This window comes from Mus caroli, unplaced genomic scaffold, assembly GCF_978045245.1.
Source record: "Mus caroli unplaced genomic scaffold, Mus_caroli_1 scaffold_20, whole genome shotgun sequence".
In the NCBI taxonomy this organism is placed as follows: domain Eukaryota; kingdom Metazoa; phylum Chordata; class Mammalia; order Rodentia; family Muridae; genus Mus; species Mus caroli.
The window spans coordinates 23,064,794-23,088,000 of NW_028227275.1; the positions used below are offsets into that span (position 1 = coordinate 23,064,794).

A 23,207-nucleotide genomic window follows, 5' to 3' on the forward strand; every position below is an offset into this window, starting at 1 on the left:
GTGAATATCAAATTAAAGGATATTAGTCAGCCCATAATTCTGGGACTTATGAAGTGAGAGATGATGAGGATAATAAAAGTTATTTCAGTTATGTTATTTCCCTACATAGATTGCTTTTCTAATTATATTCCATCTAGGCTAAAAATAGTAATCATAATCCATTTCCCGAGTTCATGCTGATATATGACAGGGAAGATGGCAAATGTGCATGAAGAGAAAGAATTCGAGCTCTTACATTTTCATGGGTACTCATAAAATGGGTGCCATAACCTTAGATGCCAAACTGAATTTGTGAGCTCAAAAATACAGGCTAGGACCATAGCTCAGTGGTAGAGCGTTCACCTAACATGCACAAAGCCTCTAGGTTTGATTTCAGTACTGCAAAAACCTCAAAAACCTCAACAACAACAACAAACAAAAAACAAAACAAAACAAAACAAAACAACCAATTCAACCAAACAAAGAAGCTTAAACAAAATAATAATAGCATCACCTATACTTACAAGTGAATCAAAGACTTGAGTCCCCGGAAAGTATGTCTTGAAATGGACTTGATATTGTTGTTTTCTATGAATCTGCAAGAGGTAACAACATTCTCATTTGGTCAGACAACTATAGGCACTGAAGAGAGCCTATCCTGAATCAAGGTTGGCGGGGAGAATTTTCTTACTTACAAATATTCTAGATGTGGAAGACCAATAAAAGCATCGTCACTGATCACATCAAAGGAGTTCGACGTAAATAACCTGCCCAGAGAGAGGTGCACACAGTGAGAAGGGTTACACTGTCAGCCGCCGATCTCCCCTGCATTGGTCTCTCAGAGAACCAGGTGGAGGCTGACACAGGTAAGTCTGCGTTTTTTCTACAGTGTGGTTTATACAGAAGACCTTGGCAGCTTTTCTCACTCCTGAATGTCTCCTCCTGATGTGCTCACTGAGGGAGTGCTTGCAGGCTTCTCTCTTTGGGTGAGGTGCCATCCGTCCTGGGAAGCATTTTGAGAGAGACACAAGCAGAGGAGGTGGGCCGCAGGTGTGACCAAATCAACATTTTCGTGGTCCCGTAACGAAGACGCTGGCAGTCATCTTCATGGGAAAACGTGCTCTAGAAACTTCTGGAATTTATTTTGACAGGCCAACATAATGATCTTTAATTATATTTAATGATTAATACCAGGAGTTTAATACTAGGAAATGTAGGAAAAAATGGACCTCCACCTTTATTGTGTAATTGCTCGTAGCAGGTGTAGTGGACAGTGGTCATAAACAGCGAACACCAACTTTTTGGCTGCTTAAAAAAAAATCAATAATCTGAGAACTGGACAGGCTGAAGACAGGAACTAATGACATTTGCGCATCTGAGGCCATTTTGTTACTAAATAATTAAGATAAACACTTTTACTTGGGCAAAATCCATAGGAACCTGACTTCAAAATCCCCAAGGAAAAGGGCATGAGGCAATCTGTCACCAAACCCCACTGGACCCTTTGGAGAACTTGCCAGATTTCTTTAAAGCACATATATACACATATATACACATTTGGCTAAATAATAGGTTTGTGTGCCAGACAATTTAATAATAATATAGAAATGCTGTTAGTAAATCTTGTGATATTTTTGCTTTGGGAGGGTAGTGGTTAAGTATAATTGCTAGTAACTAGCTGAGTGACTTCTCCCCTGAGCCTGTTAACAGAGGAGATTAAGCCTGGAGATTTTTACTCTCTGAAGTAGTTTGAAATGAGTAATTTATTGGATACAGGAATCAAGGGAGGGTTCAACATGCGCTGAGGAGTAGGAGCCCGTAAGCGAAGCCAAAAGGATGGGAACACAGGTGTGTGGATTTTCCTATCAGCTATCTTTTTCCAGAGACTTGAGACTTCCCCGTCAAGGAATGGAGGCAGAGGAGGAGCCAGCCAAATGGAGTGAAGTGACCTCTTCTGTTCCTTCCCAAGCTATCAATCCTGCAATGGTGTTGAGTTCACTTCTAATCCCTCTTCCCTCTTACGTCATGGCTCTTTTTACTCAAGTAATTCACTGGGCCCCGACGAGCCCAGAGCTACTAATCAAACACACATTACAGCTTGCGCTTATTAAAATGAAGTCCAGGGTTCATGACTTCCATCACAACTCTGGTAATTGTCTCTTCTCATTTTATGGTTTTGGAAAGCATTTTATGGTTTTGGAAAGTAATGCTCAGCCTTACTCCTTGGTAAGCTGACACCCAAAGGCTCGAGCAGGCTTCAGGGTTTTGCTTCTCTCCTTAAGGGCAGCAACAGGGATGGAGAGAGTAGAATCCAGTGGCGGCAGATAGCTTCTCCAATGGTCTGCAAAAGGCCCTGTGGCGCACCTGGGAATTCAGCATCCCATAGTCCCAAGTTGCCGGAAGAAATAGCTGTCATCCCTTATGTTAAGTCAAAAGTAAGACAGGCTGGAAAGTGGATACCCCCCCCCTTGCCTCTGCATGTCACAGAGATGAAAGATAGGATTGCTTCTAAAACTTTTGTTGGCCTTTTCAGTACTGACTCCTAGAACTTGTGCTAGTAACCATTCCATTGTAAATATTAAACAAATATTTGTTGAACAAAGAGACATTTGCTTTACATTGCATTCTAGTCAATGGCTAGGTTAGGATATTGAATATAATCTTAAAGCAAGGACCTGTCTTTATTTGGTTCTGCATCCCCAACTCTGTCCCAATTCCTGGTTTTTTTTTTTTTTTTAATGTTTGCTGAACTACATTTCAAAGACTAAAATCTCTGGCTAAAACTAAAACTACAAAGCAACATTTTCTAAGGAAAGAAGTCAGAACTTGGCAGAGTGCATTCTGCATGACTAACAGAAAAAACAAACAAACAAACAACAACAACAAAAAAAAAAACCCAGCTGAACAAATCTATGCAGGCAGACATCGGCACAGTGGCTTTTCTGGGAGGGTAGTTCTAACTGAAAGTGAACACAAAGATTGTCTCTGGGGGAATAATGGTTGGTTCCTTAACCTGGGTGCTGGACACAAGGATGCTTACTTGTAAACCAACACCACTGAGAAGTACTATACTTGTGATGGTGTCCTTCTCTTTATGAATAATTACACCTCAATTAATTTTTTTTTCTTATAGGGTTGGAGAGGTGGTTCAGCAGTCAGGGCTGTTCTTCCAGAGGATCCCAGTTCAATTCCCAGCATCCACATAGCAGCTCACAACGGTCTGTAACTCCAGTTCTGGGGATTCCGGCACCCCCATACAGACGTACATGCAGCCAACACAACAAAGACATAAAATTAAAATAAATAAATTCTTTAAAATTTTTTGTTATAAAAGCTAAAAAATATTTCCCTGGGTGAGCTAATAATGACTATCATAGCTTTTTGATTCTAAATTTGATATTGGTTTCTATGAACATGGGATTGTAAAATGATACATAAATATTTCAAATATACCCGGATGGCTTTTAGTATTTTAGTATTCAATATAAACTTGAAAACACTCATGAATCGGTCACATTCTATCAAGAAAAAGAAATCTCAAATCTTTAATTTTTATCATCTTAGCAATACATTTTGTTTCAATATTATTATTTGTGATTAAATCGATGTAGCAAGTATTCTACAGTGTCTATCAAGGGAAATGGCACCCACCCTAGCACATGTTCATACAGTCCTGTGTCAGAGCAGAATGGTTCTCTTATTTTGCATAACCTCTGCGGTCCTTTCCGTGGACTTTAAGGGCAAGAAAGACTTGGTTTTCCCTCAGTGTAGCTAATTCCTAGATTGGATAGCAGTCAGTGATCCAAATGGCCGGGCTCAGTAAGGCAGTATTGGGTAGGCAATAGTACTCTCCCTCGGTTTGTGGAACTGACAACTTAAACACTAAGCCTGCCGAGTAGGAAAGGAGAGCTCTTGGATCAATGACAATTAAGATGGGTGTTCGAGGACCACGTATGGACTGGCCACGTACGGAGCCCTCGCAGAGGGGAGAGTGTTGAAGGCGCGTGGGGAGATGCCTGCATCTGTGTTGGATCCTACCAGTGCTTTTCTATCTCGGATGCACTTGGAATCACCCAAGGAGCCTAAAAATACTGACAACTCCTTCCCACTCTCAAGGATTCTGGTTAAATTCTACACTTGGATTGTGGCCCGAGCTATTTTAAAGCTGCCGGGGTGGATGCACGCAGTCAGGGTGCACAGGGAGAAACTTCTGGGTCAGTTGAGATACCCCCTGTACTAATGGTCACCAAGAGTCCTCTGATCCTTGCAGTGGTTGCTATGAGGCATAGAAGGGCTATGGGTTTCCCTGTCCCCAAAAGTACGCATAATGAGAGCCTGCAATAATATGAGGCAGATGGGACAAACGTCACATTAGCAGTGTCGTGTCATGGTAGCATTTGTGGGGACCAGTGTGTCGTCCGGATGGCCTGGTTTCCCTGAGCAGAGATCAGAGGTCTGAGCAAACCAACTTGCCGGGAGATATCCCAGTTTGTAGAGGTCATGTATGGTTTGCCTCTGCCTAAGTCCCATAAGACCTCTGAAGTCTCTGCTACTTCCTCTCTTCCCGAGGAAGGAAGAAACTAGGCATTTTTCCCACTAGTTTCGGTGGACGTTCATCAGGGATATGCCTTGACCTCTCTAAGTCCCCTCAAGGGATAAGCATTTTTTAATATGTCATGAACAAGCTGTGGGAGGGAGGAGTGGGGAAGTTTTTGGTTTTTTTTTTTTTTTTTTTTAAGAAACCAAAGGGAGTGTATATTTCCTTACCAGGAGGAAGATTTAGAAAAACTGCATAGATCAACTATCAATTCCAGGCAGGCACTGGCTCGTTTTAAAATGGCAATTGTTGCCTTCAAAATACTCTATACTTCCTAGTCCCTGTCAGAGCATCTCACGTGGGCTTTAGAACAGCGTTGTGAAAGTGGTAGGTCCAGTATTGCTATCTGTTTGACAGCAGGAAAGCAAGGCCCAAAGAAATACTTTTGGCTTGGCTAAAAATCACGAGTCCCAAGACCCTTTTGTCCAACCCCCTTTCCTCATACTGGGTGGCTTCTCAGTATGATGTAATAACCCCACCCCTCAGTGTTCTGACAAACAGCCACCACACAGCTCAGCTCGCATAGATGTGCAAGACATGATTAAGTGATTGGTGTAAGTAGTTTCAAAGTTACATCAAGATGTTGTATCCATCTGTATTTTTTTAAAAGTACAACATTTAAAAATGTTGAGTGCAGTTTGCATATTATATAAATGTCTCATAGGAGTTCAGGAAAATATAGAAAAACTTGCAAAGTAGAGAACACTGTTATCATACTGAGATAGATACTGATGTGCATACACATAATATGTGTCACATATATGATATCTGCATGTGTATGTTTGTCAAGTTGACAGAAGCTATGTAATGTTATGTCTCTGTCTCTGTCTCTCTCTCTGTCTCTCTCTCTGTCTCTCTCTCCCTCTCTCTCTTCTGTTTGAGGATTTGGAGGTCTGTTGGGGCATCTCACCTTGCACTTCACACTGGCCTAGAATCTACTTTATACCCAGACTGGCTTTGAACTTGTGATCCTAGCATTGCAGCCTCCCAAGTGCTAGGATTACGGGTGTGCTAAGCACCCAACTTGATGTGGGTACTTTGCATTTCTTCATTTAATCATGAGCATTCTTTCATGATGATGTTTTAATAATATAGTTTAGCGAATGACTGTTTCATATTGTGGCATACTATAATGTAGCTATCTAGTAAGAATTCTGGTTTGTTTGTTTGTTTGTTTTCTACCTACTACAACCACCTTTGGCTACAAACATCTTTTCTGCCTCTGTTTCCTAGGACGGACTTACATATTTCTATTGTTGGATGTTTTTAAGTGCCTAGCTTTTATGCGAGCTTTGCGAATCACGGGTCTGATCAGAGTGTGGAAAGACCTCCTTCCTCATCTCTTCACCAACACTGAGCCTTTCACTCTATCTCCTATGAAGTCAGGATTTCTTTGATTCACTTGGGACTTAGCCCCATGATGTAAAGTAGGTCACTTCCTTGGCTCTTCCCTAGACATTATTCTACTTTTGGTGAATAATTAAAGGACTTCTAACTTGTGAGTGCTGTTCTTTCCAAATGGCTACCATTTTATACCAGCTTTCCCCCTTTCAATAGTGAAAATTTGTCATTTATTTGTCATGCCCACTGCTACTTAATGCATTATTTTATTTTTTCATTATTCCTTTCTTCTTCTAATTTCCTTCTGCTATTTATTGAGTTTAATACTCATGTTTTTATTCTTTCTGTATAAACATAAAACCATATAAATGGCTCCTCCACTGTGTAAAATATCGATCAAATTTTGATTTGTAATAAGCTTTAAATTACATATTTTATTTAAGTGTTCTTTAGAATAACCCTTTTCTTTCTCTTTCCTTTTTCTCTTCTTTCCTTTCTTTCTTCCTTCATTTCTTTCTTCTTTTCTTTGTCTCTCTCAAGACAAGGTCTTACTATATATAACCCTGGGTAGCCTAGAACTCACAAAGATCCATGTGCCCCCGACTCCTTAATATTGTGATTATAATTACACATAATTATAATATAATGTGTGGCATATGGCACCACATCCAATAGAGAATATTTTTGAAACTACATTTTTTAAAATAATTTTTCATAAGTCATTGACAGTATACACCTTGGCCAGACGATATGACTTGACATATTATATACTGACTCAACCCATGCTGTAATTCTTTCTTCTACTTGCCTTTGTATGGCTGCCTATAGGTGCAAGGCACAGCTCGTCATCAACAAAGCACTTAGTGCCATGGCCATAAGGTTATTAGATGTGTGTGTGTGTGTGTGTGTGTGTGTGTGTGGGGGTGTGTAGGTGGGGAGGGGTGGTCTTGGTTGGATGAAAGCTATGATCAGCTTTCAAAAGGAAAACTGTAGGCAACACGGTTACCAGGGAACTTGGGTTAAAATAGAACCTGGACTCGCTTGGCATCACAGAAGTGAATGAGGGGGTAGAGGGCCTAAGAAGAAAGGTCTGGCTATATGAATTCAAGGCTAAGGCTGTCTGAGGTGGACAAGCCAGAGACAAGGTCCATTTAGAGAGATGACAGGTCAGGCACATGAGCCCAGAAATGGTTTCTTCCTCCAAAGGCCAAGAAAGGAACATCCCAGGAGGATCACAAAGCTTAGGTCTTGATTGTGTCTTAGCCATAAGTCCTCTGTGTGCACTAATGCATGTCACTTCTATCTTATTAAAGGAAGGGGCCACTTTTAACTCCAAAGACATGAGTCTAGGCTTATGGCATTGTAGGGATGCAAGCTGGGATGGAGGCCTGCCTGCAGATGGCAAAATATGGGGGCGTGCAATGTTTGCTGAGAAAATCTTACTGTCCCTCAGTCACCCTGCTCACTTGGCTCTGTGTTAAGACCCCTGGCCCTAATAACATTCACTCAGGCCCTCTGTACCACCTGGACATCTTTACTGCAGTCAGGAATGTCACTGGCCCATGAAAGGCACGCCTCCATTCTTTCACCTAGAGCAGAGCAGGTTCTCCTGGCAACAGAGCAGGGATGGTTGAGGAAAAGGGACCAGCAGTGGCATCCGGCTGTCACCTGGAGACTGCATCAATGAGCTATGGAATATGGAATCTGGCTTCAAAGCTTATCCCTGCCACTTAGGATTGTATGTTAATCTATTAAGTAGGTGAAGATGTTCACTCTCTGTTCAAACAGGAATTATAATAACAAAAAGGACTCCCTGGATGAGCCTCCAGAATCCTAAGAACGTAGGCAAGTCTCCAGTGTTCCTGTCAGGAATTATCTACACAAAAGAGAACGCTAGCAGTGGGAACCTGAGGTCGGGGGACGTCATTTATGCCAGATAAGACTGATGAGTCTGGTCCAGGCCATTCAGCATCCAACAGCAGTGTGTGAAAATGCACAGCCTATATCCAGGTTCCTATGGGTCTGGGTATATGTGTACTATATCTACATTAAGGAGAATAAACTGGACATGTTACAACTGTTGCAAGATATGGCAGCATAGTTGGAGGGACTTGTCAACATGTTTAGATAGAACCCTGCTTAACCATTCCAGACCCTCTGGCTGTTAGTAACGTTCGTTATCCAAGAGAAGAGGGGCTGGCTGAAGAATAATTAACAATAAGCTGGTGATTCACATCTGCCAAGTGCGCAGGTTCTGAGTGCATGTGCCATGTGAATAATTTACATTTGAATATTTTTAAATATGCTCTCAAGACAGAAGAAGCACTAAAATAGGAAGCATTGCTGAAGAGCGAATTATTTGACGGTTATTTTTGACTCTCATCCTTGGGAATTATTGTCAATGTAATTCAGCTAATCCTTAAGGAGTCTGCCACCTTTTCAGTAAGGATTTGGTACAAAGAGCCTTAATTTAGTTCTACATAACGGAGGGGGAGGTGCTCTGGGGAGGTGAAATCTAATTCTGCTTTTAACAGATGAAGAAACTGAGGCTGGCAGAGGTTAAACAATGTGACTAGGGTGTCTCTCCTTCCCTTTCCTTTCCTTTCCTTTCCTTTCCTTTCCTTTCCTTTCCTTTCCTTTCCTTTCCTTTCCTTTCCTTTCCTTTCCTTTCCTCTCCTCTCCTCTCCTCTCCTCTCCTCTCCTCTCCTCTCCTCTCCTCTCCTCTCCTCTCCTCTCCTCTCCTTTCCTTCCCTTTTCTCTTCTTCCTTCCTTCCTTCCTTCCTTCCTTCCTTCCTTCCTTCCTTCCTTCCTTCCTTCCTTCCTTTATTTGTCACAGGTGGATCAGAATTAGAATAGAGATTTCATATCTGTAAGCATTCCCTGGGAGTGAGGCTGTCCCTTTATTAATAATACAGTGTCATCTCGGGATTATCAAAATCCTTTCTTTCTAGAAACTGACACAGCTAGCCAACAGCTCCCACTCTGTGTTCATCTGAAGTTATCCGGTAACTCCCCGGAACACCAAGGAGTGATTTAAACTGCATCTTAAGCTTGGTCTGTACCCTGCCTCATCTTCCAAGGCTTGACATCCCCTTTCATCCTTAAAGGCTGCAATGTGGGTCTTATAGTTTCCACTTAACACAGGAAGAAAACTGAGGTGAGAGGAGGTAAGATCATTTGAAACTTGTACGTGGTAGAGCTGGCATTCTGGGCTCTGGCATGATTGTCCCACAGGCACTGGTTAATGCTCATGATCACAGTCAGCTTCCTCCCCTTGGTCCTGCCAGCTCTGCCACAAACCAGAACAGCTGACCAGTATTTCCTGGGAAGCATTCCCTTGTGTTCAGACCCAAGACCTTTCAGGGTCCGAGAGAGGTATATGCAGAGGAAAAGGCAGCTAAGTTTAGGAGGAATGGGTTGAAGAAACTAATCAGGCATTTTAGGTCTATGTGTCCTTTCTCCCTTTAAATTTCGAAGGGGAATTAAACATGCAGGTTTCACAATCTAATTGGTCGCCGGACCTGTCAATCACTGAGATCTACACAAACTGAGTGTCTCATGGAAAGGTTCCAGGGCAATGCTGGCTCAGCCACAGAGTAAACAACGACGAGAGAACTCACTTCACTTAAAAACCTGAGAGTTCATTCAAGCTCTGGAGCCCTTCGCCTGATGACCGAGCTTCAAGGCGTTATCTACTTCCTGGGAGAGAAGCATCTATATGGAGGTCCCTAAGGAAAAGACAGACTTATACCAAGCTGCTTGACCAGATGGGTAGCCTGGTGGTGAGGCACGACAAAACCATTCTGAGTCATGCCTTTATGGAGCAGATGGTATCATTTCGCCTTTAGAATAGTAGAGATGACCTGTCCACCATGCCTTGTCATCAAGTCTCTTTAGAACAGTGGTTCTCAGCCTGTGGGTCATGACCCCTGGAGAGGTCGAATGACCCTTTCGCAGGGGTCACCTAAGACCACCAGAAAACACATGTTTACATCATAATTCATAACGGCAGCAAAGTTTCAGCCATGAGGTAGCAATGAGAGTAATTTTACGGCTGGGGGTGGGGGTGGGGGTGGGGGTGGGGTCGCCACACTATGAGGAACTGTATTAAAGGGCTGCAGCATTAGGAAGATTGGGGCCCGCTGCTTTAGAACAAAGTGAGGTATAATTAAAGTAAGCTCATAACTGAGTTTTGTGTGTGGGCGTTTCCAAACGATGTTCCATAGAACCCATACTCTAGGGGAGGTTGGGAAGAAGGAAGCCACTTTAATTTCAGAGTCTTTTTCTATGCCAAGGTGCCTGTGAGCAGCCATGCAGGGATGGAGCACATCATTGCCCTCACTGGAGCACCCAACTCTATCCTTGCAGGATGACCGTTTCCCTGGACACAGGTTTGGAGAATACCGCGCTATGACGTGACTCTGAAGAAAAGAAGGCCCTTTTATTTTACTATTTTGTTTTATTTATTTATTTTTCCCCCCTGTCAGCTTGTCTGTCTCTCTTTTCAAGCAAGGAGGCTGGGGCTTACACATACCAATGAGGGCGGAAACCTAGGGTAACGAGGAAGCCCTTGCCAGCGATGTTTTCACTTTTTTTCAGAGAGCCTTTGAAACTCCCTTTCAGTCATTGTACCCAGGATTCAGGGCACATTTTCCCTGAATAACCTTGTTAATGGCAGAGGTTGACCCCAGGAGATGGGGATTTGATTTGAGAAACAAAACTACTGCAAAGTCAAACTCACCAAGATTATTCACGTCAGAAGGAAGTAAACAGGAGTGGTTAACAGTAGGGGTGAAGGCTTCAACACCACTCCAGCAGTTTAATGCCTATTCAACAGTCACTGAGGGCGCTACCTGGCCCTCTGAGGACTTAGCACTTCCTCTGTACTTAGTTCTTAGTACTTCCTCTCTGTACTTAGTTTAGTACTTCCTCTGGAGAAAATTGTGTGTACCTCAAAAGGTTACAATAATGATATAAATATTGTAATATTTATAGTGTGCATCACCAGGCACTATTATAGTAACCAACGCCTCTAGCCAAAGCTTGGCTGGTTTTCTCCTGTGTCCTGTAAACCTTCGGTAAGGGTTCTCAAAGGAGAGTAGAGATAGTTAGCTGCAGAAGCATGGGATGAATCCATGGCTCTTCTTGAGGAAATCTCTAAGATTCCTTTAATGGTTTTAAAGTGTGTGTGTATATGAAAGTGTGTGTGTGTATGTGTGTGTGTGTGTATGGTATATGCATATAGAGGACAGAAGTTGATACTGGGTGTCTTCCTCCATTGCTCCCTCCCCTTTAATTTTTGAGTCTGGGTCTCTCACTGAATCTGGGGCTCACAGATTAGCTGGTCAGCAAGTTCCAAAGATCCTCCTGTCCCTTCCTTCCTAGCATAGGTATGAGCCACCATGCCTGGAAATTCTATTGGGGCCTTGAACTAAGGGCCTCCTGCTTGAGTGGCCAATAGTTTATAGACTGAGCCACCTCCCCAGCCCCAGTTTATTGCTTTTTAATTGCACTTTACATAAGCAAACACCCACCATCTTGCTATGTAAGTGGATCCAACATTTCCTTTTGGATCATAGACCTATGAGATTGTTATTAAATACTGTCTCTTTTTAGCCACCACACAGAAGACCTAGTTAGGCACCATTTCACTCTTTGGGAGATTAGAAACTGTATTACTTGTTTTGGTTTATTGTTGATAGAGATGCCGGGGACCAAACCCAGGGTGTCATAAAAGCAATTCATTAGTACTCTTAACAATAACTATAGAGCCAATCTATATTGTGTGTTGTTTTGATTACCAATCTAGTTTGCTGGCTTATGAGAATTGATATAATAATTTCTATCTGCTTCTTTAACAAAGTGATTTTCTGTCTTATAGTAAAGTTGTCATAGATTAGAATGGAATAGATTTTTTTAAAATATATTTTTGTAATTTTATTTTTATTAGATGTATTTATTTTATGTGTATGAGTATGTGGGTCCCCCATGTGTGTGCATTTTCCACAGAGGCCAGGTGAAGGTGTTGGGTCCCCTGGAACTGGAGGTACAGACAGAGGTGAACAGCCATGTGGGAGCTGGGACCTGAACCTAGGCCCTCTGCAAGAACAAGTCCCCTTAACCACTGAGCCATCTCTCCAACTCCACAGAATATAGTAGAATTCTAAGATTGGAGGAAACCTTAAGTATTAGTGTGAAGGTCCCCAAATGCCAACTCAATGCTTTGGTTTGTTTTTATCCTGTTTAAAATAAGTTCCCAGAGTTCTGCTTCCCCAAAGAGGGCAATGACCGCATGCTCGTCCATCAGCAATAATCAACAGGAGACAAAGTTGTCACTCTTAGTAAGTCATATCTTCTCTGGATGCCCATCACTGTTGTCCCAACTGCCTTCTTTATTTATCTCACCACCCCAACTAGTACGTACTTGCGTTTCAAAGCCAGAACCTATTCTTCCTTTGGTGTTTTATGCTTATAGGATCTGAGGCCCAGCACCATTTTGCACTCTGCCCAATGTTACATACACAGTCCATTTATGTTCATACCAGATTTTAGACTCTTATGTCTAAATCCTAGTTGCATACTACCATAGGACCACTAGTCTGAAGACTGGCCCAGGTTAATTATTTTAAGTAAAATATGACGTTTTATAAACTGTGGTTGTGGTTACTTATTCATGAGAAAGAAGTGAGAGGGTTAAACATTTTCTTAAGGATAAATAATGCATATTTCCTATTTAAAAATACCTGAAAGCAAGATTTCTCAGCAGGTCCCAATACAGACCTGTGTGAAGGGCCACAGAACCTTAAAGCTAGGGTTGTAGACAAGCTCAGATCATACAAGCAGACACTAGTGTAATGCTATGACAAGTTCAATAATAAAAACAACAACCACTGTCATAAGTCCAGCGTTCACTCATTTAAAGGAACAGTGTCAGCTGTGAATTTTCACCTGCTACTCAATGCACTAGGCTCTATTGCTTATTTCCCACTTCATATGCATAAATGCCAAAGCTTGGCTCAATTTACCCCAAATCACACAAGTAATAAGCATCAGAGAGGAAACGGGGACTCAAGAGAATCTGACCACAAAGCTATTAACACTTGCCACATTGCCAGCTCTCCAGGAGGCAGAGGTGACCTTCCTGCTCATACAGAAAAGCCCCTGCAACCATTCTGCTGCCCATGTTACCCACAACCTCACCACCAGCAGGCATCGCCATCACCACCTATCAGCCGGAACACTAATCCTTCTGATCACAGGTCATTAGAGTCACCTGATACAGTACAATGCATTCAGGAACAATTGAAATTCAATGCACCTGCCATCAATCACCACCTGCCTGGAGCTGCCCTACTGGGGTGAAGTGACAGCAGGCCAGTCACTTTTGTGTCCCCCCTTGAAGCTAGTGATTGTACCTGCTACACAGTAGGGTCTTCAAACTCATTTACTGCACTGAAAATATCTAGCTTTCTTTTCTTTTCTTTCTTTTTTTTTTTCTTACTGCTTGCAACTACACAATAAGTAGTACACAAAAACTTATCTGTTTTTTTGGTCTTTTTTTCTCCCTTGGTGCCTAACAAACACTGGTTTTAAAGCAAGGAAATGATTTGTTTACCCTTCACAGAAGAGAGTCAAACTAAGAACCCAGGAAGCCAAATGTGAAGCAAGGGTGGGAAAGGGGAGCTAAAGATAAAGTGGGTGTCAGATAGGGTTAGCCGTGTCCCTTTTAAGTGCTGGCAATCTTTTTCGGAGAACTTTGAATATCTCTTTTCATTTGTGGTATGGGTGTGTGGGTGGGGGTGGGGGTGGGTAGGTCATTTTCTGGTGACTTACCACTTTCCAGTACTACCCCATTCATTTATGTGAAATTGGGGTGAAAGGCTGAAAATTTGCCCAAGGTGCTATAGCAAAACGCTTTACTAGGAGTCTGCGGCTATGGTGGTCAGCATCAACAAATATATAAGCAAAGTTTGGCCCTTTACAGTCCCAAGGCTCTTCCCCAGACCGTGGCTCACTTCTGACCCTGCATATCAGACATGGACCAGATAAAAGCACAAGTAATGAACAAACGTCAGACAGTCTTAGCAGCATCTAGAATATGAGATATAAGACTAAGACAGAGGCATCTCCTTCTCACATGATGTCCGTCGTGTACATGGATACACCTAGTCCATGGTGGGAGTGGCTAGGGTCAGTGTTGTGGTTGACAGGCCAGGATAAACAGGAAAGAGCCAAGTGCTATTAGCACCAGCTCTGGTCCTATGACTTTCCCTTCCTAGGAACCATTAAGAGCTTCCAAGCACTTGGGTGGCACCGTGACAGTTACTATTTCAAAGAAGGTACCACTAATGCAGAGAGTTCTAACTGAAAGCTGGAGGGTGGGGCGAGGTGGGGGGTGACCAGAGGCATGCTGCAGAAGCCTGAAAGTCCCTCAGGCAGGGGCAGGTCTGGGTGAAGAGGAAGAGTCAAATTCTCAAGTTGGAGAATCCAGGAGGAGGACTTCCCAGCTGAACATGAGTCAGGGAGGAAGGGCAGGACACCATCAGGTTTCTGGCCCGAATAAGTGGAAGAATAAAACACACTTTCAGTGAAAGCACTCCACAGCCAAAGGTAATTCACACAGATATACGAATCTGTGTAATTGGGTTGGCGGTGTAGTTTAGTTGGCAGAACGATTTCAAAGTATGCGTGAAGCCCTTAGGTTTAATCCCCAGAAGCACATAACAGGGTTTGGTGGCCAGGTGTGGGGGTGCACGCCGTTAATCCTAGCACTTGGGCCTGGAAGACAGGAGTATTAGAAGTTCAAGACTCTCCTTGCTAGATTAAAGAGTCTGGAGTATGTAAGACACTGTCTCATAAATAAATAAATAAATAAATAAATAAATAAATAAAAATTCAGACCTATAGATTTTAGGAGAAAAGGGAATTTGTGGGGAGGGGCAGGTAGCTTCACAGAGCATCTGCTGGACATAAAGCAAGACATATTCATCAACATATCACCAGTTAAGAAAGTGTCCTCACACCCTTGAAGCTGACTGGTCTAGCTTGAGTAGCTGTTCAACACTGTCACATTTCATTCTTATTGCTTACAATAGAGAACCCAGTGTGGTTTTAAAGGACAAGATCTGCCGTGGTATTTCTCTGAACAAATAAGACGGCGAAGGTCCTAATGGAGTACCGTGGTAAGAATAAGCCTTATTTCTTATGCAAACTATTTCCTTTTCTATTTGTTTTGAGTTTTGATTCCTTGTTGATTACCTATTTATGTGTCAACTGTGCATTCATTTTGCTAAATGCTATTTTCCCTATATCAAAGGTAAATTCTATGTTTTGCTCAAGGCCAAATCTCATTGAAAAAAAAAGTGGATTTTTTTTTTCTGGCCTTATTGAATTTGTACAGTTTTTTTATTTATTTATTTATTTTTTTGTTGTTATCCATTTGAGAGTTGTACTTAGAACTACTTCTGAGATTCACTGCCAGCAAATAGGAGTGTCTTAGGAGTCGAAGGGCCTTAATTCATTAAAATGTCATAAACAAGTGGCAATGTGGCCACAAGTTTTTTTTTTTTCTCTTAAATCTGAGTCTGTATCACTGGGGATTCCAGTCTGTAGTTGGGAAGGAACAGGGCTGTAACGTGTGAAAACACATTTCTCCAAACTGCGTTCAATGAAAGAACCACTCCAGCACAGAGGGCAAGCAGGAATACATAGCCATGCTCATTCGTTATGTTTCAGATTGGCCCTGTGAAAAACATGAAGAAAAAAGTGACATTTGCTTGGGAACTTCTCTCTCTCTTTTTTTTTTTCCTACACAAAGGGAATGTTTTGTACAGCTGATATGATTGATTTTTATTGGCTCGGTTTAATTTTTCTCTCTTCTCTAATAGAGCATGGGTTTTGTTTCTCTTGTTCTCCAGTCTAGTCTGCTGCACAGCCAGCCACAGTCCTCAGCATCCCTCTTAGCTTAGAGAAGGTTTGAGGAAGCACCTGGGACCAGAACCATAGGACCAGATTGTAACAGTGGGTGACAGGGATGGCATGCCTCATCCTAGACTCCTCCTTCTTTCTCTTTCTTTGAATCCAGGCTGGCTTCAAACTCTAGATCCCCCTGTCTCAGACCCTCTCAAGCAACACTACAATTACAGGGCTGCACCACCACACCTAACTGGAACCAGCCGTTTCATGTCCTAGCCAAACAAAGAAGCCAGCTGCCTTCAACAAAGACGCAGCAGAATTGATCCAAAAGTTGTTCTCTTCACAGATCCACAGTGGATCCACAGATCCATGCTCTAGAATTTGTTGCCAACACCACGAAATGCTAGTGACACCTGGGACTTCCTGTTCCAATGGCAGGTTGGTAGCAGGTAGGGTTTCTTTCTGTCTGCAGAACATTCTGTCTGCAGTCATAGCATGCCAGAGCCACTGATTTTCTTACTTAGTGAAAAATGCTTTCATTTGGCTTTTTCCTGAGCATATGAGGAAGCAGAGAACAGGGGGCAGGTTGCATGGGAAACAAAGTCCTTAAAAACATGGTCTTGGAGCTTATGCACAAACTTTGATGGTTTTGCATAAAATCGGAATGGCCAAATCTACTCTGCTGAGGTCAGCAATATGAGGTAATGAAGGACATACAGGACAGAACTACTGGCTCCATTGTTACTTCTGAAACCTGAACTGCTTTTAGAAATAAGGGCTGGAATGTTCCATAGGAACTCAGAGCATGGGACAGCGGGGCATGGCACACACTCAGTGTGGGCTATTTAAAACCGGGCTCTTGGCTTCCCTCTGTGATTCTAAATACGTGAAATCCCACTGCCCTACAGCAGCCGGGGACTATTTCTATGACATTGCCCGGCACCTGTGCTCAGAATGGCTGAGTCTACCCAACAGAAAGAAAGTAGAGTACAGGCCAGGTTTCCAGCGTCTAGCCAATGTCCACCTCGTGTCAGATCGAGAGAGCACTGGGGGGACTGAGAGGTCTTGAAAGTTAAGGATTCACTGGACTATCCCAGTTGCCTTAGCACATTTCTTTTTAAAAAAGCGCATTTTAAACAAGCCATTTATATGACCAATAAATAGTGTAAGCAAAACTGATCGTTTTCTCAGGATCAGCACAGTCTGTAGAAGGAGCCCAGACTTATAGACGTTGCCCCTTTCTGACTTATAAAACTTGTTTAAACATTTTTTGACATGTTAACACTTCCTATAATCAAACCGATAAATAAACCCTTAGGAACTCTGTACTTAATTGCAATCAACCAAAGGCCTTAGGCAGGAAAGGACAATAAGGAACCTTGTTACATAATGTCAAAACACCTGATCAAGTTTGTAACGGCAATCAAACAGTCAAGCCAGTTTTAGGATTTCTGACCGACCACAGAATATATTAAGTAACTTTTAGCATTTTTATCTTGATGTAGAAAAATTAAAGCTGCAGCCTTTATAAAAACATGTAAGACTTTGCCACGTCCAATACGCCCACATCTTGGACTTGATCTAAAGCTGCTTGTAGTGATTCACACCTTTGATCTCGGCAGTGGGGAGGAAAAGGGGAGAACATCAGAAGCTGAAGACCAGCAGAGCTCTTAGCAAGGTCAGTCAGCGTGAACTATGTGAGACCCTTTTTTAAAAAAAAAAAATTTAATACTTAAATTTTTATTTCTCTCTGATCACAACACTTCAAAAAGATGTCTTATCATTTCCATTTTGTAGATAAGGAAGCTGAGGGGAGAAGAGGGAGAGCCGGTCTGAACAAGACAGACCACGTGGCAACATTCCAGTGATTAGTGAGATGGGTGAGATTCGAACACAGGACTCTCCAACTTCAAACGCAGAGTGCTTGCCCATGTCTAAACACAATGGCTAAGCATGGCAAGGAAACAAATATAAATGTAGAAAGCAAATAAATTAAACGCTTGGATCTTACTCACACAGTTAAGTAAGATATCTCAAATTCAGTATATTGACAGTGGACTGTGTCTGTTTTGGAAGTGTCTATCTGCTAACCTATGATTGATGCTGGAGCACCGGAGACCCCTTGACTCTCATGTGATAGCCATGAAGAACTAGGCTCCAGTTGCCAAACATTATTCATCAGAACAAATTATACATATTTCATTATCCCTGTAAAGAGGTCTGATTTCCTAGTCCAGTGCTATTTTTTAATATTTTTCAGGCATGGACTGAATATGTGGCTCCCTTGTGGCCATCTCAAAACATAGAGCAAGGAGTATTTGCTATGTTAATATCATCTTTTCCTCACTGTGAGGGGACTAGTTATAAATTAGAGGAGATTAGAAAGCAGCCTCTTGAGAATTCGTATTTTAAGAAATTACCTAGAAAGAACCAAGGGTGGTTTTTTGTTTTTTTTTGTTTTTCTCTTTCTCCCCACATGGTAAATCAGACAGAGGCATAGTCTGCCCCAGATCCCCACGAGACAACATCTTGAGTGCATATGTGATGCTGGGCTCTGAATTGACAAACCCAAGAACTCCAGCGCAAAATAACCGAAGTTCCCCAAGTTAAAAATGAAAGTAAGCTCATCAAAATTAGTATTCTTGTTGCATCGTCCCAACAACTTCACAAACAGCCATTAAACTAGACAGCATCACAGGTAATTGAATTTAAAGAATCAACCTTTAGGGTGGATGTGAAGTTACAAATAACCCATCTATCTCCCGCTTTACCCATGTTCTCACCCCTTTCCGAAGCATCATCACATTCAACAGAAACAATATTAAGCTCGTTTTACTAGAAGGCTTATCCAAATACATGCCATATTAAAAATAGTCATTATATAAATGTTTCTCACAAGAGCTGCAGCGATGGTGTGAATAAGAAACTCCCTTCTGAGATTTCAGTAAAACCAGATCTCACAAAGGATCTGAAAGAAAACAAAACACACACACACACAAAACAAACAGACACACACACAAAGAGACACACACAGAGAACAGATCTTATGTTAATCCAATTTACCATAACAGTTGCTATATTCCCCCACTATTTTATAAAGTACGATTCTGTCCCTTCCTAGAGGAAGCAAGAGAGAGAGACACACACACACGAGCCTGCTCCAGGTGCCTCGGGATAATGTCCAGGGTGGGGGCTAGCTAAGCATGGTCACTAGCAGCTTATCAAAATCACAAATTTTAAATGCAGCAAAATGTTAGTGCTGTCAAATGGTCAGGCATGCAAGAGGAATCTGTCTCGCGAGCTCCATGCCCCTCTCAGAATACATACAAACCCCCAAATCCACCAGCTGGATTTTTTTTTAAATTGTAAATTAGATATCAAAATGCTTACGGGCCTTACAGTGAGATAACATCAGGAGGAACGGTGCGTGGAATGGATCTCGCATTCTCGCATAAAGCGTTATCTTTGCTACAAGTACACACGGCAGGGCATTTTGGCTTCGCTGGTTTCTTCCCCTCAGTCAGCAAAACCACAGAAAAGAGGCATAGGAAATAGGCAATTCTTTTCAGGGGAATGCAGGCATTTCCCATCCTTCTGCTGCTTTCTGATTCCATGCAGTCGAGAGAATATCCCCACACATGAACAGGGTTTCTGGAATTCAGCTGCTGATTGTCTTGCTCTAAGAACAGGTCACATAGGAGTCCACCCTTCTCTGCTTCTGTATCTGCTATTTTTTTTTTTTTTTCAAAACAGGGACCTCCAGCTGAGTCGTGAGCTGTTCCTCGCTCAGGCAGCGCACTGCTGGGGGAAGAGACCTGTGAGGTGCTGCGAGGTGGGAGCGAGCCAACTGCTGGAGGAAGAGAGCCGACTCACTTCACAGAAAACACTGAGCCCAGACCAGTCTTCGAAGGCAAGAGAAGTGATGTAACAGAAAATAAACAGCTTTCTGCTTTCACCGGGAGGCCCTTTAATTGTTACCAAAAATAGGACGGCATTATGTCTTATTAGTGGGTGGGTGGGCGGGCGGTGGAGCATAGCATCTTAGCATAGGATGTGGGCAATCTCGGGAACCTCTGGGAATTTTCTCTTCATGTAGCAAACAGCCTAGTAAGAAAAACTAGCTTGGGGGACAGTCTTGGCTGGGAAGAGGAAGTTAAATGAAGCTGTCTGCTGTTAAATCCGTGCCTTCCCTGGCAGAGCCCACCTAGTTGATGCCACCGTTGAATGAAAAACCCATGAACACACGGAGACTGTCAATTTCAGGGGAATACAGTGTGACTGAATACGTCTCTGACACTTATCAACTATTACAAATTATTGATTTTCATAATTCCCCCACCACCTTGCACAGCCCACTCCTCCCTCCACGATGAGGGAGGCGACAGAATGGTAAGCCGTCCCTGTGTATAATCCAGTCTCCTCCCTTCTTGCTCTCCCTTCTTTGGCTGAGTTCCTTCTAAAAGGCTGGAACGTACTCCCTGCCAGCAGGAGGCAGCCAACTCCAGCTTCCTGGGGCTTTGAAACTGGGTCTGGCTCACCCAGCAGGCTGCCATAAAGTGGAGAAGTGCTAGAGTAAGCTAGAGACCCCACTTGGAGATCCCAGGTCATCTGCAAAGAGCGGATTTTTACAGACAAGGGAGCTATCCTGCCTGTAGAGTGGGGACATTAGGGATGATAGAGACGATAGGACAGATGGTCTCGTCTTGACTGTGGGAACCAAATAAAAATCACAGGCTCTTATTGGCATATATCATAGGGAAGAAGAAAACACTCCCTTGGAAAGGGAAGTTTGTTTAAGGACAAAATCAAGATAGCGTGGCCTTGGCTGTGAGGTTGTCCAGCCCCAGTGAGTGAAAATATCCTTAGGACAGTAGAAAAGAATGTCCTTTGACCAAGCTGTTGGCGGCCATCCCTCATGGTGGCATAGCCACTCTGGTAAGTCAGGCACGACCCTTCCTTTTCTCGATTTTTTTTTTTTTGGTTTTTCGAGACAGGGTTTCTCTGTATAGCCCTGGCTGTCCTAGAACTCACTTTGTAGACCAGGCTGGCCTCTAACTCAGAAATCTGCCTGCCTCTGCCTCCCAAGTGCTGGGATTAAAGGCGTGCGCCACCACCGCCCGGCCCTTTTCTCGATTTTTAAAATTGAACGTATAAAATGGATTGTTCAAGTACCCGTGCCTTTATGGAATAAAGCCACCCTTATCAGAGGTCTGTGCCTTGCCGTTCTCCCCCCCCTTCCCGTCCCGTCCCCTCCCCCCCAACGCCGCCCCCCCCCCCCCCCCCGTAGCTGACCCTACGCCAACTTCAATGAACTCCCTTGCTGTCTGTCTATGTAGCCTGTGATGCTCTTGGGTTTTGTTCTTTCTGCCTCAGCCTCCAAAGCTGTGGGATTACAGGAAGGTGTTACAACGGACTCTGGGCTCAATGGCTCCTTTAACTCTATTGGCTTTGTGAGAGGAGGGCGGTGTTCGTCATGTTCACTCTCTTATTGGATTGCTGCTGGGATGAGGATGATGGTGGTGGTGATAATGTTGATTGGAGAGGATTGAAAGCTTCATGGAAGTGGAAACTGCTGCAAACCAGGTCCAGCATTCACTGTGTACAAGGTGGGGGTATCCAACGTGCCTGTAGGAGCTCGTTGGACAATGCATGGTCTATTCACATTGCAGTAATCATATATTCACCTAATAAACTTCAAATTGCCTCCCCCCCCAGTGTTATAATAAAGGGACTTGCCTTGGTCGGAGAGGTCAGGGCATACTTCTGTGAAGAAACAGTGAAGGAGGGAGGAGGGAACAGGGCGTGCAAAGCCTGGGGTGCTCTGCCGAGCCATAGGATGCTGCTGCTGCTTTAAGCAGAAATTCTTTCCTGGTGCATGTTTCAAACAGAAGTCCTGCCTGTAAGATGGACTGTGTTACCACTGTGGATGAAAGAGACTGTTCTCGGAAACCCAGACCCGTGGGCAAGCCTCAGCTAACCAGTAGTGTATCACTTCAAAGGTGGCCACAGGTTGAATATTTTAAAAATTGAATCCTTCTGCAAGTACAGGATGGGATCTCTCTGCAAATAACGTGATTACACGGTGAGGATTTTATACCGTCAATTTATTCAAATTGCCGCTCCCTTAATTCCCTGATTTCTAATAAGTTTTGTCAACCACGATACAGTGGCCTTGAACGTCTTCATGGACCTTAGATCTTGGATCCAATCCCTGCATATTACATTTTGATGGGGAAACTGAGGCACTGAGCCCCCACACAGACACCTGTTGACAGAGCCATTACCCTGTATGACACAAAACAATGGTAAATAGGTGGTTCAAACAACTGACGGGGTCAAACAGGATATTCCCTCCCTAGGACTGCCTCTCAGATACAACCAGTTATCAAGATTGACAAGCCCTTGGCTTTGGGCTCCCTGACAGCCAAGCAGCCTTCCTCCCTCCCTCCCTCCCTCCCTCCCTTCCTCCCTCCCTCCCTTCTTCCCTCCTTCCCTCTCTCTTTCTTTCTTTTTCTTTTTCTTTTTTGGTGTGGAAAAGCCAGGAAGAGGATGCATGACAGTAAGAAACTAAATCCCTACCATCCACTTGCAGCTCAGCTCAGTTTGTCTTGTCAGTTCAAATGGAGAAAGGACCTCTTGGGGCGGTGGGGGGTGGGGAGGAGGACACTAAGGACAAACTACAATGGGCATTTTGAAGAGACAGTAACTTTTTCTTTCTCTATGGCATTTAAACCCCATTCTTGAATTCCTTACTCAATTAAAACGCCCACCAAGATCAGGCACAGTTTAAACCATGCGGTGAAGGATGCTGACAGTCTTTCTGGGAAGAAGCTCTAGAAATGGATCTGAGGAGGGGCTTGGGAAGTCTTGAGAGGGTTGAGGTCAGACAAGAGGACATCCTGCTGGCCCAGCTTCCCACCCTGCTCTCCTGGGAAGCCCCCGGGGAGTGTAGAACAGATATAAGACGTGGGGGTGCGGTGCTAGAAGTTTCCACAACTCGGAGGTCCCTAGATAAAGTTGGCAACCTACCTGTGGACTCTGGTGACCTTTGGGAGAAGGGCCTAGAGCAGATGAAAGCAGAGTTGGCAGGAGACCCAGGGGAGCTGGAAGGCCCCGTTGAAACAGGCTCCGCGCCTAGTCTGAGCCGCAGAGGAACAATGGAGAAGAATCCAAAGCTGGCTCTGTTCCTTGCCAGCAGTGTGACCATGGACCTACTTAACTTCTTAAGTCACAGTTTTATTTCTTCCCTTGTTGAGGGGATATTGCACACAGAGTTGCTGAGAATACTAAAGAAGATGACAAATCTAAAGGCTTGGTGTGAATCTGATATTTAAGAAAGATTCATATTCATCATCATCATCATCATCATCATTGA

The 23,207-nt window shown here is 43.3% G+C and overlaps 1 protein-coding gene across 2 annotated transcripts in view; it reads right to left on the minus strand.

The window, feature by feature from the left end:
• Positions 1-19,693, minus strand: part of Lgi1 (leucine rich glioma inactivated 1) — a 44,419-nt gene extending 24,726 nt beyond the window's left edge. Inside the window, exons 1-4 of one of the 2 annotated variants that reach the window (XM_021151974.2) lie at positions 19,232-19,693; positions 18,729-18,800; positions 675-746; positions 504-575 (exon numbers count right to left, since the gene is read on the minus strand). In XM_021151974.2, coding sequence (XP_021007633.1) covers positions 504-575; positions 675-746; positions 18,729-18,800; positions 19,232-19,446 — 431 coding nt within the window. In that variant the 5' untranslated portion in view covers positions 19,447-19,693. The remainder of the gene's footprint in view (positions 1-503; positions 576-674; positions 747-18,728; positions 18,801-19,231) is intronic. The other variant, XM_021151975.2, reaches the window with a different exon arrangement.
• Between the last annotated feature and the right edge of the window lie 3,514 nt (positions 19,694-23,207).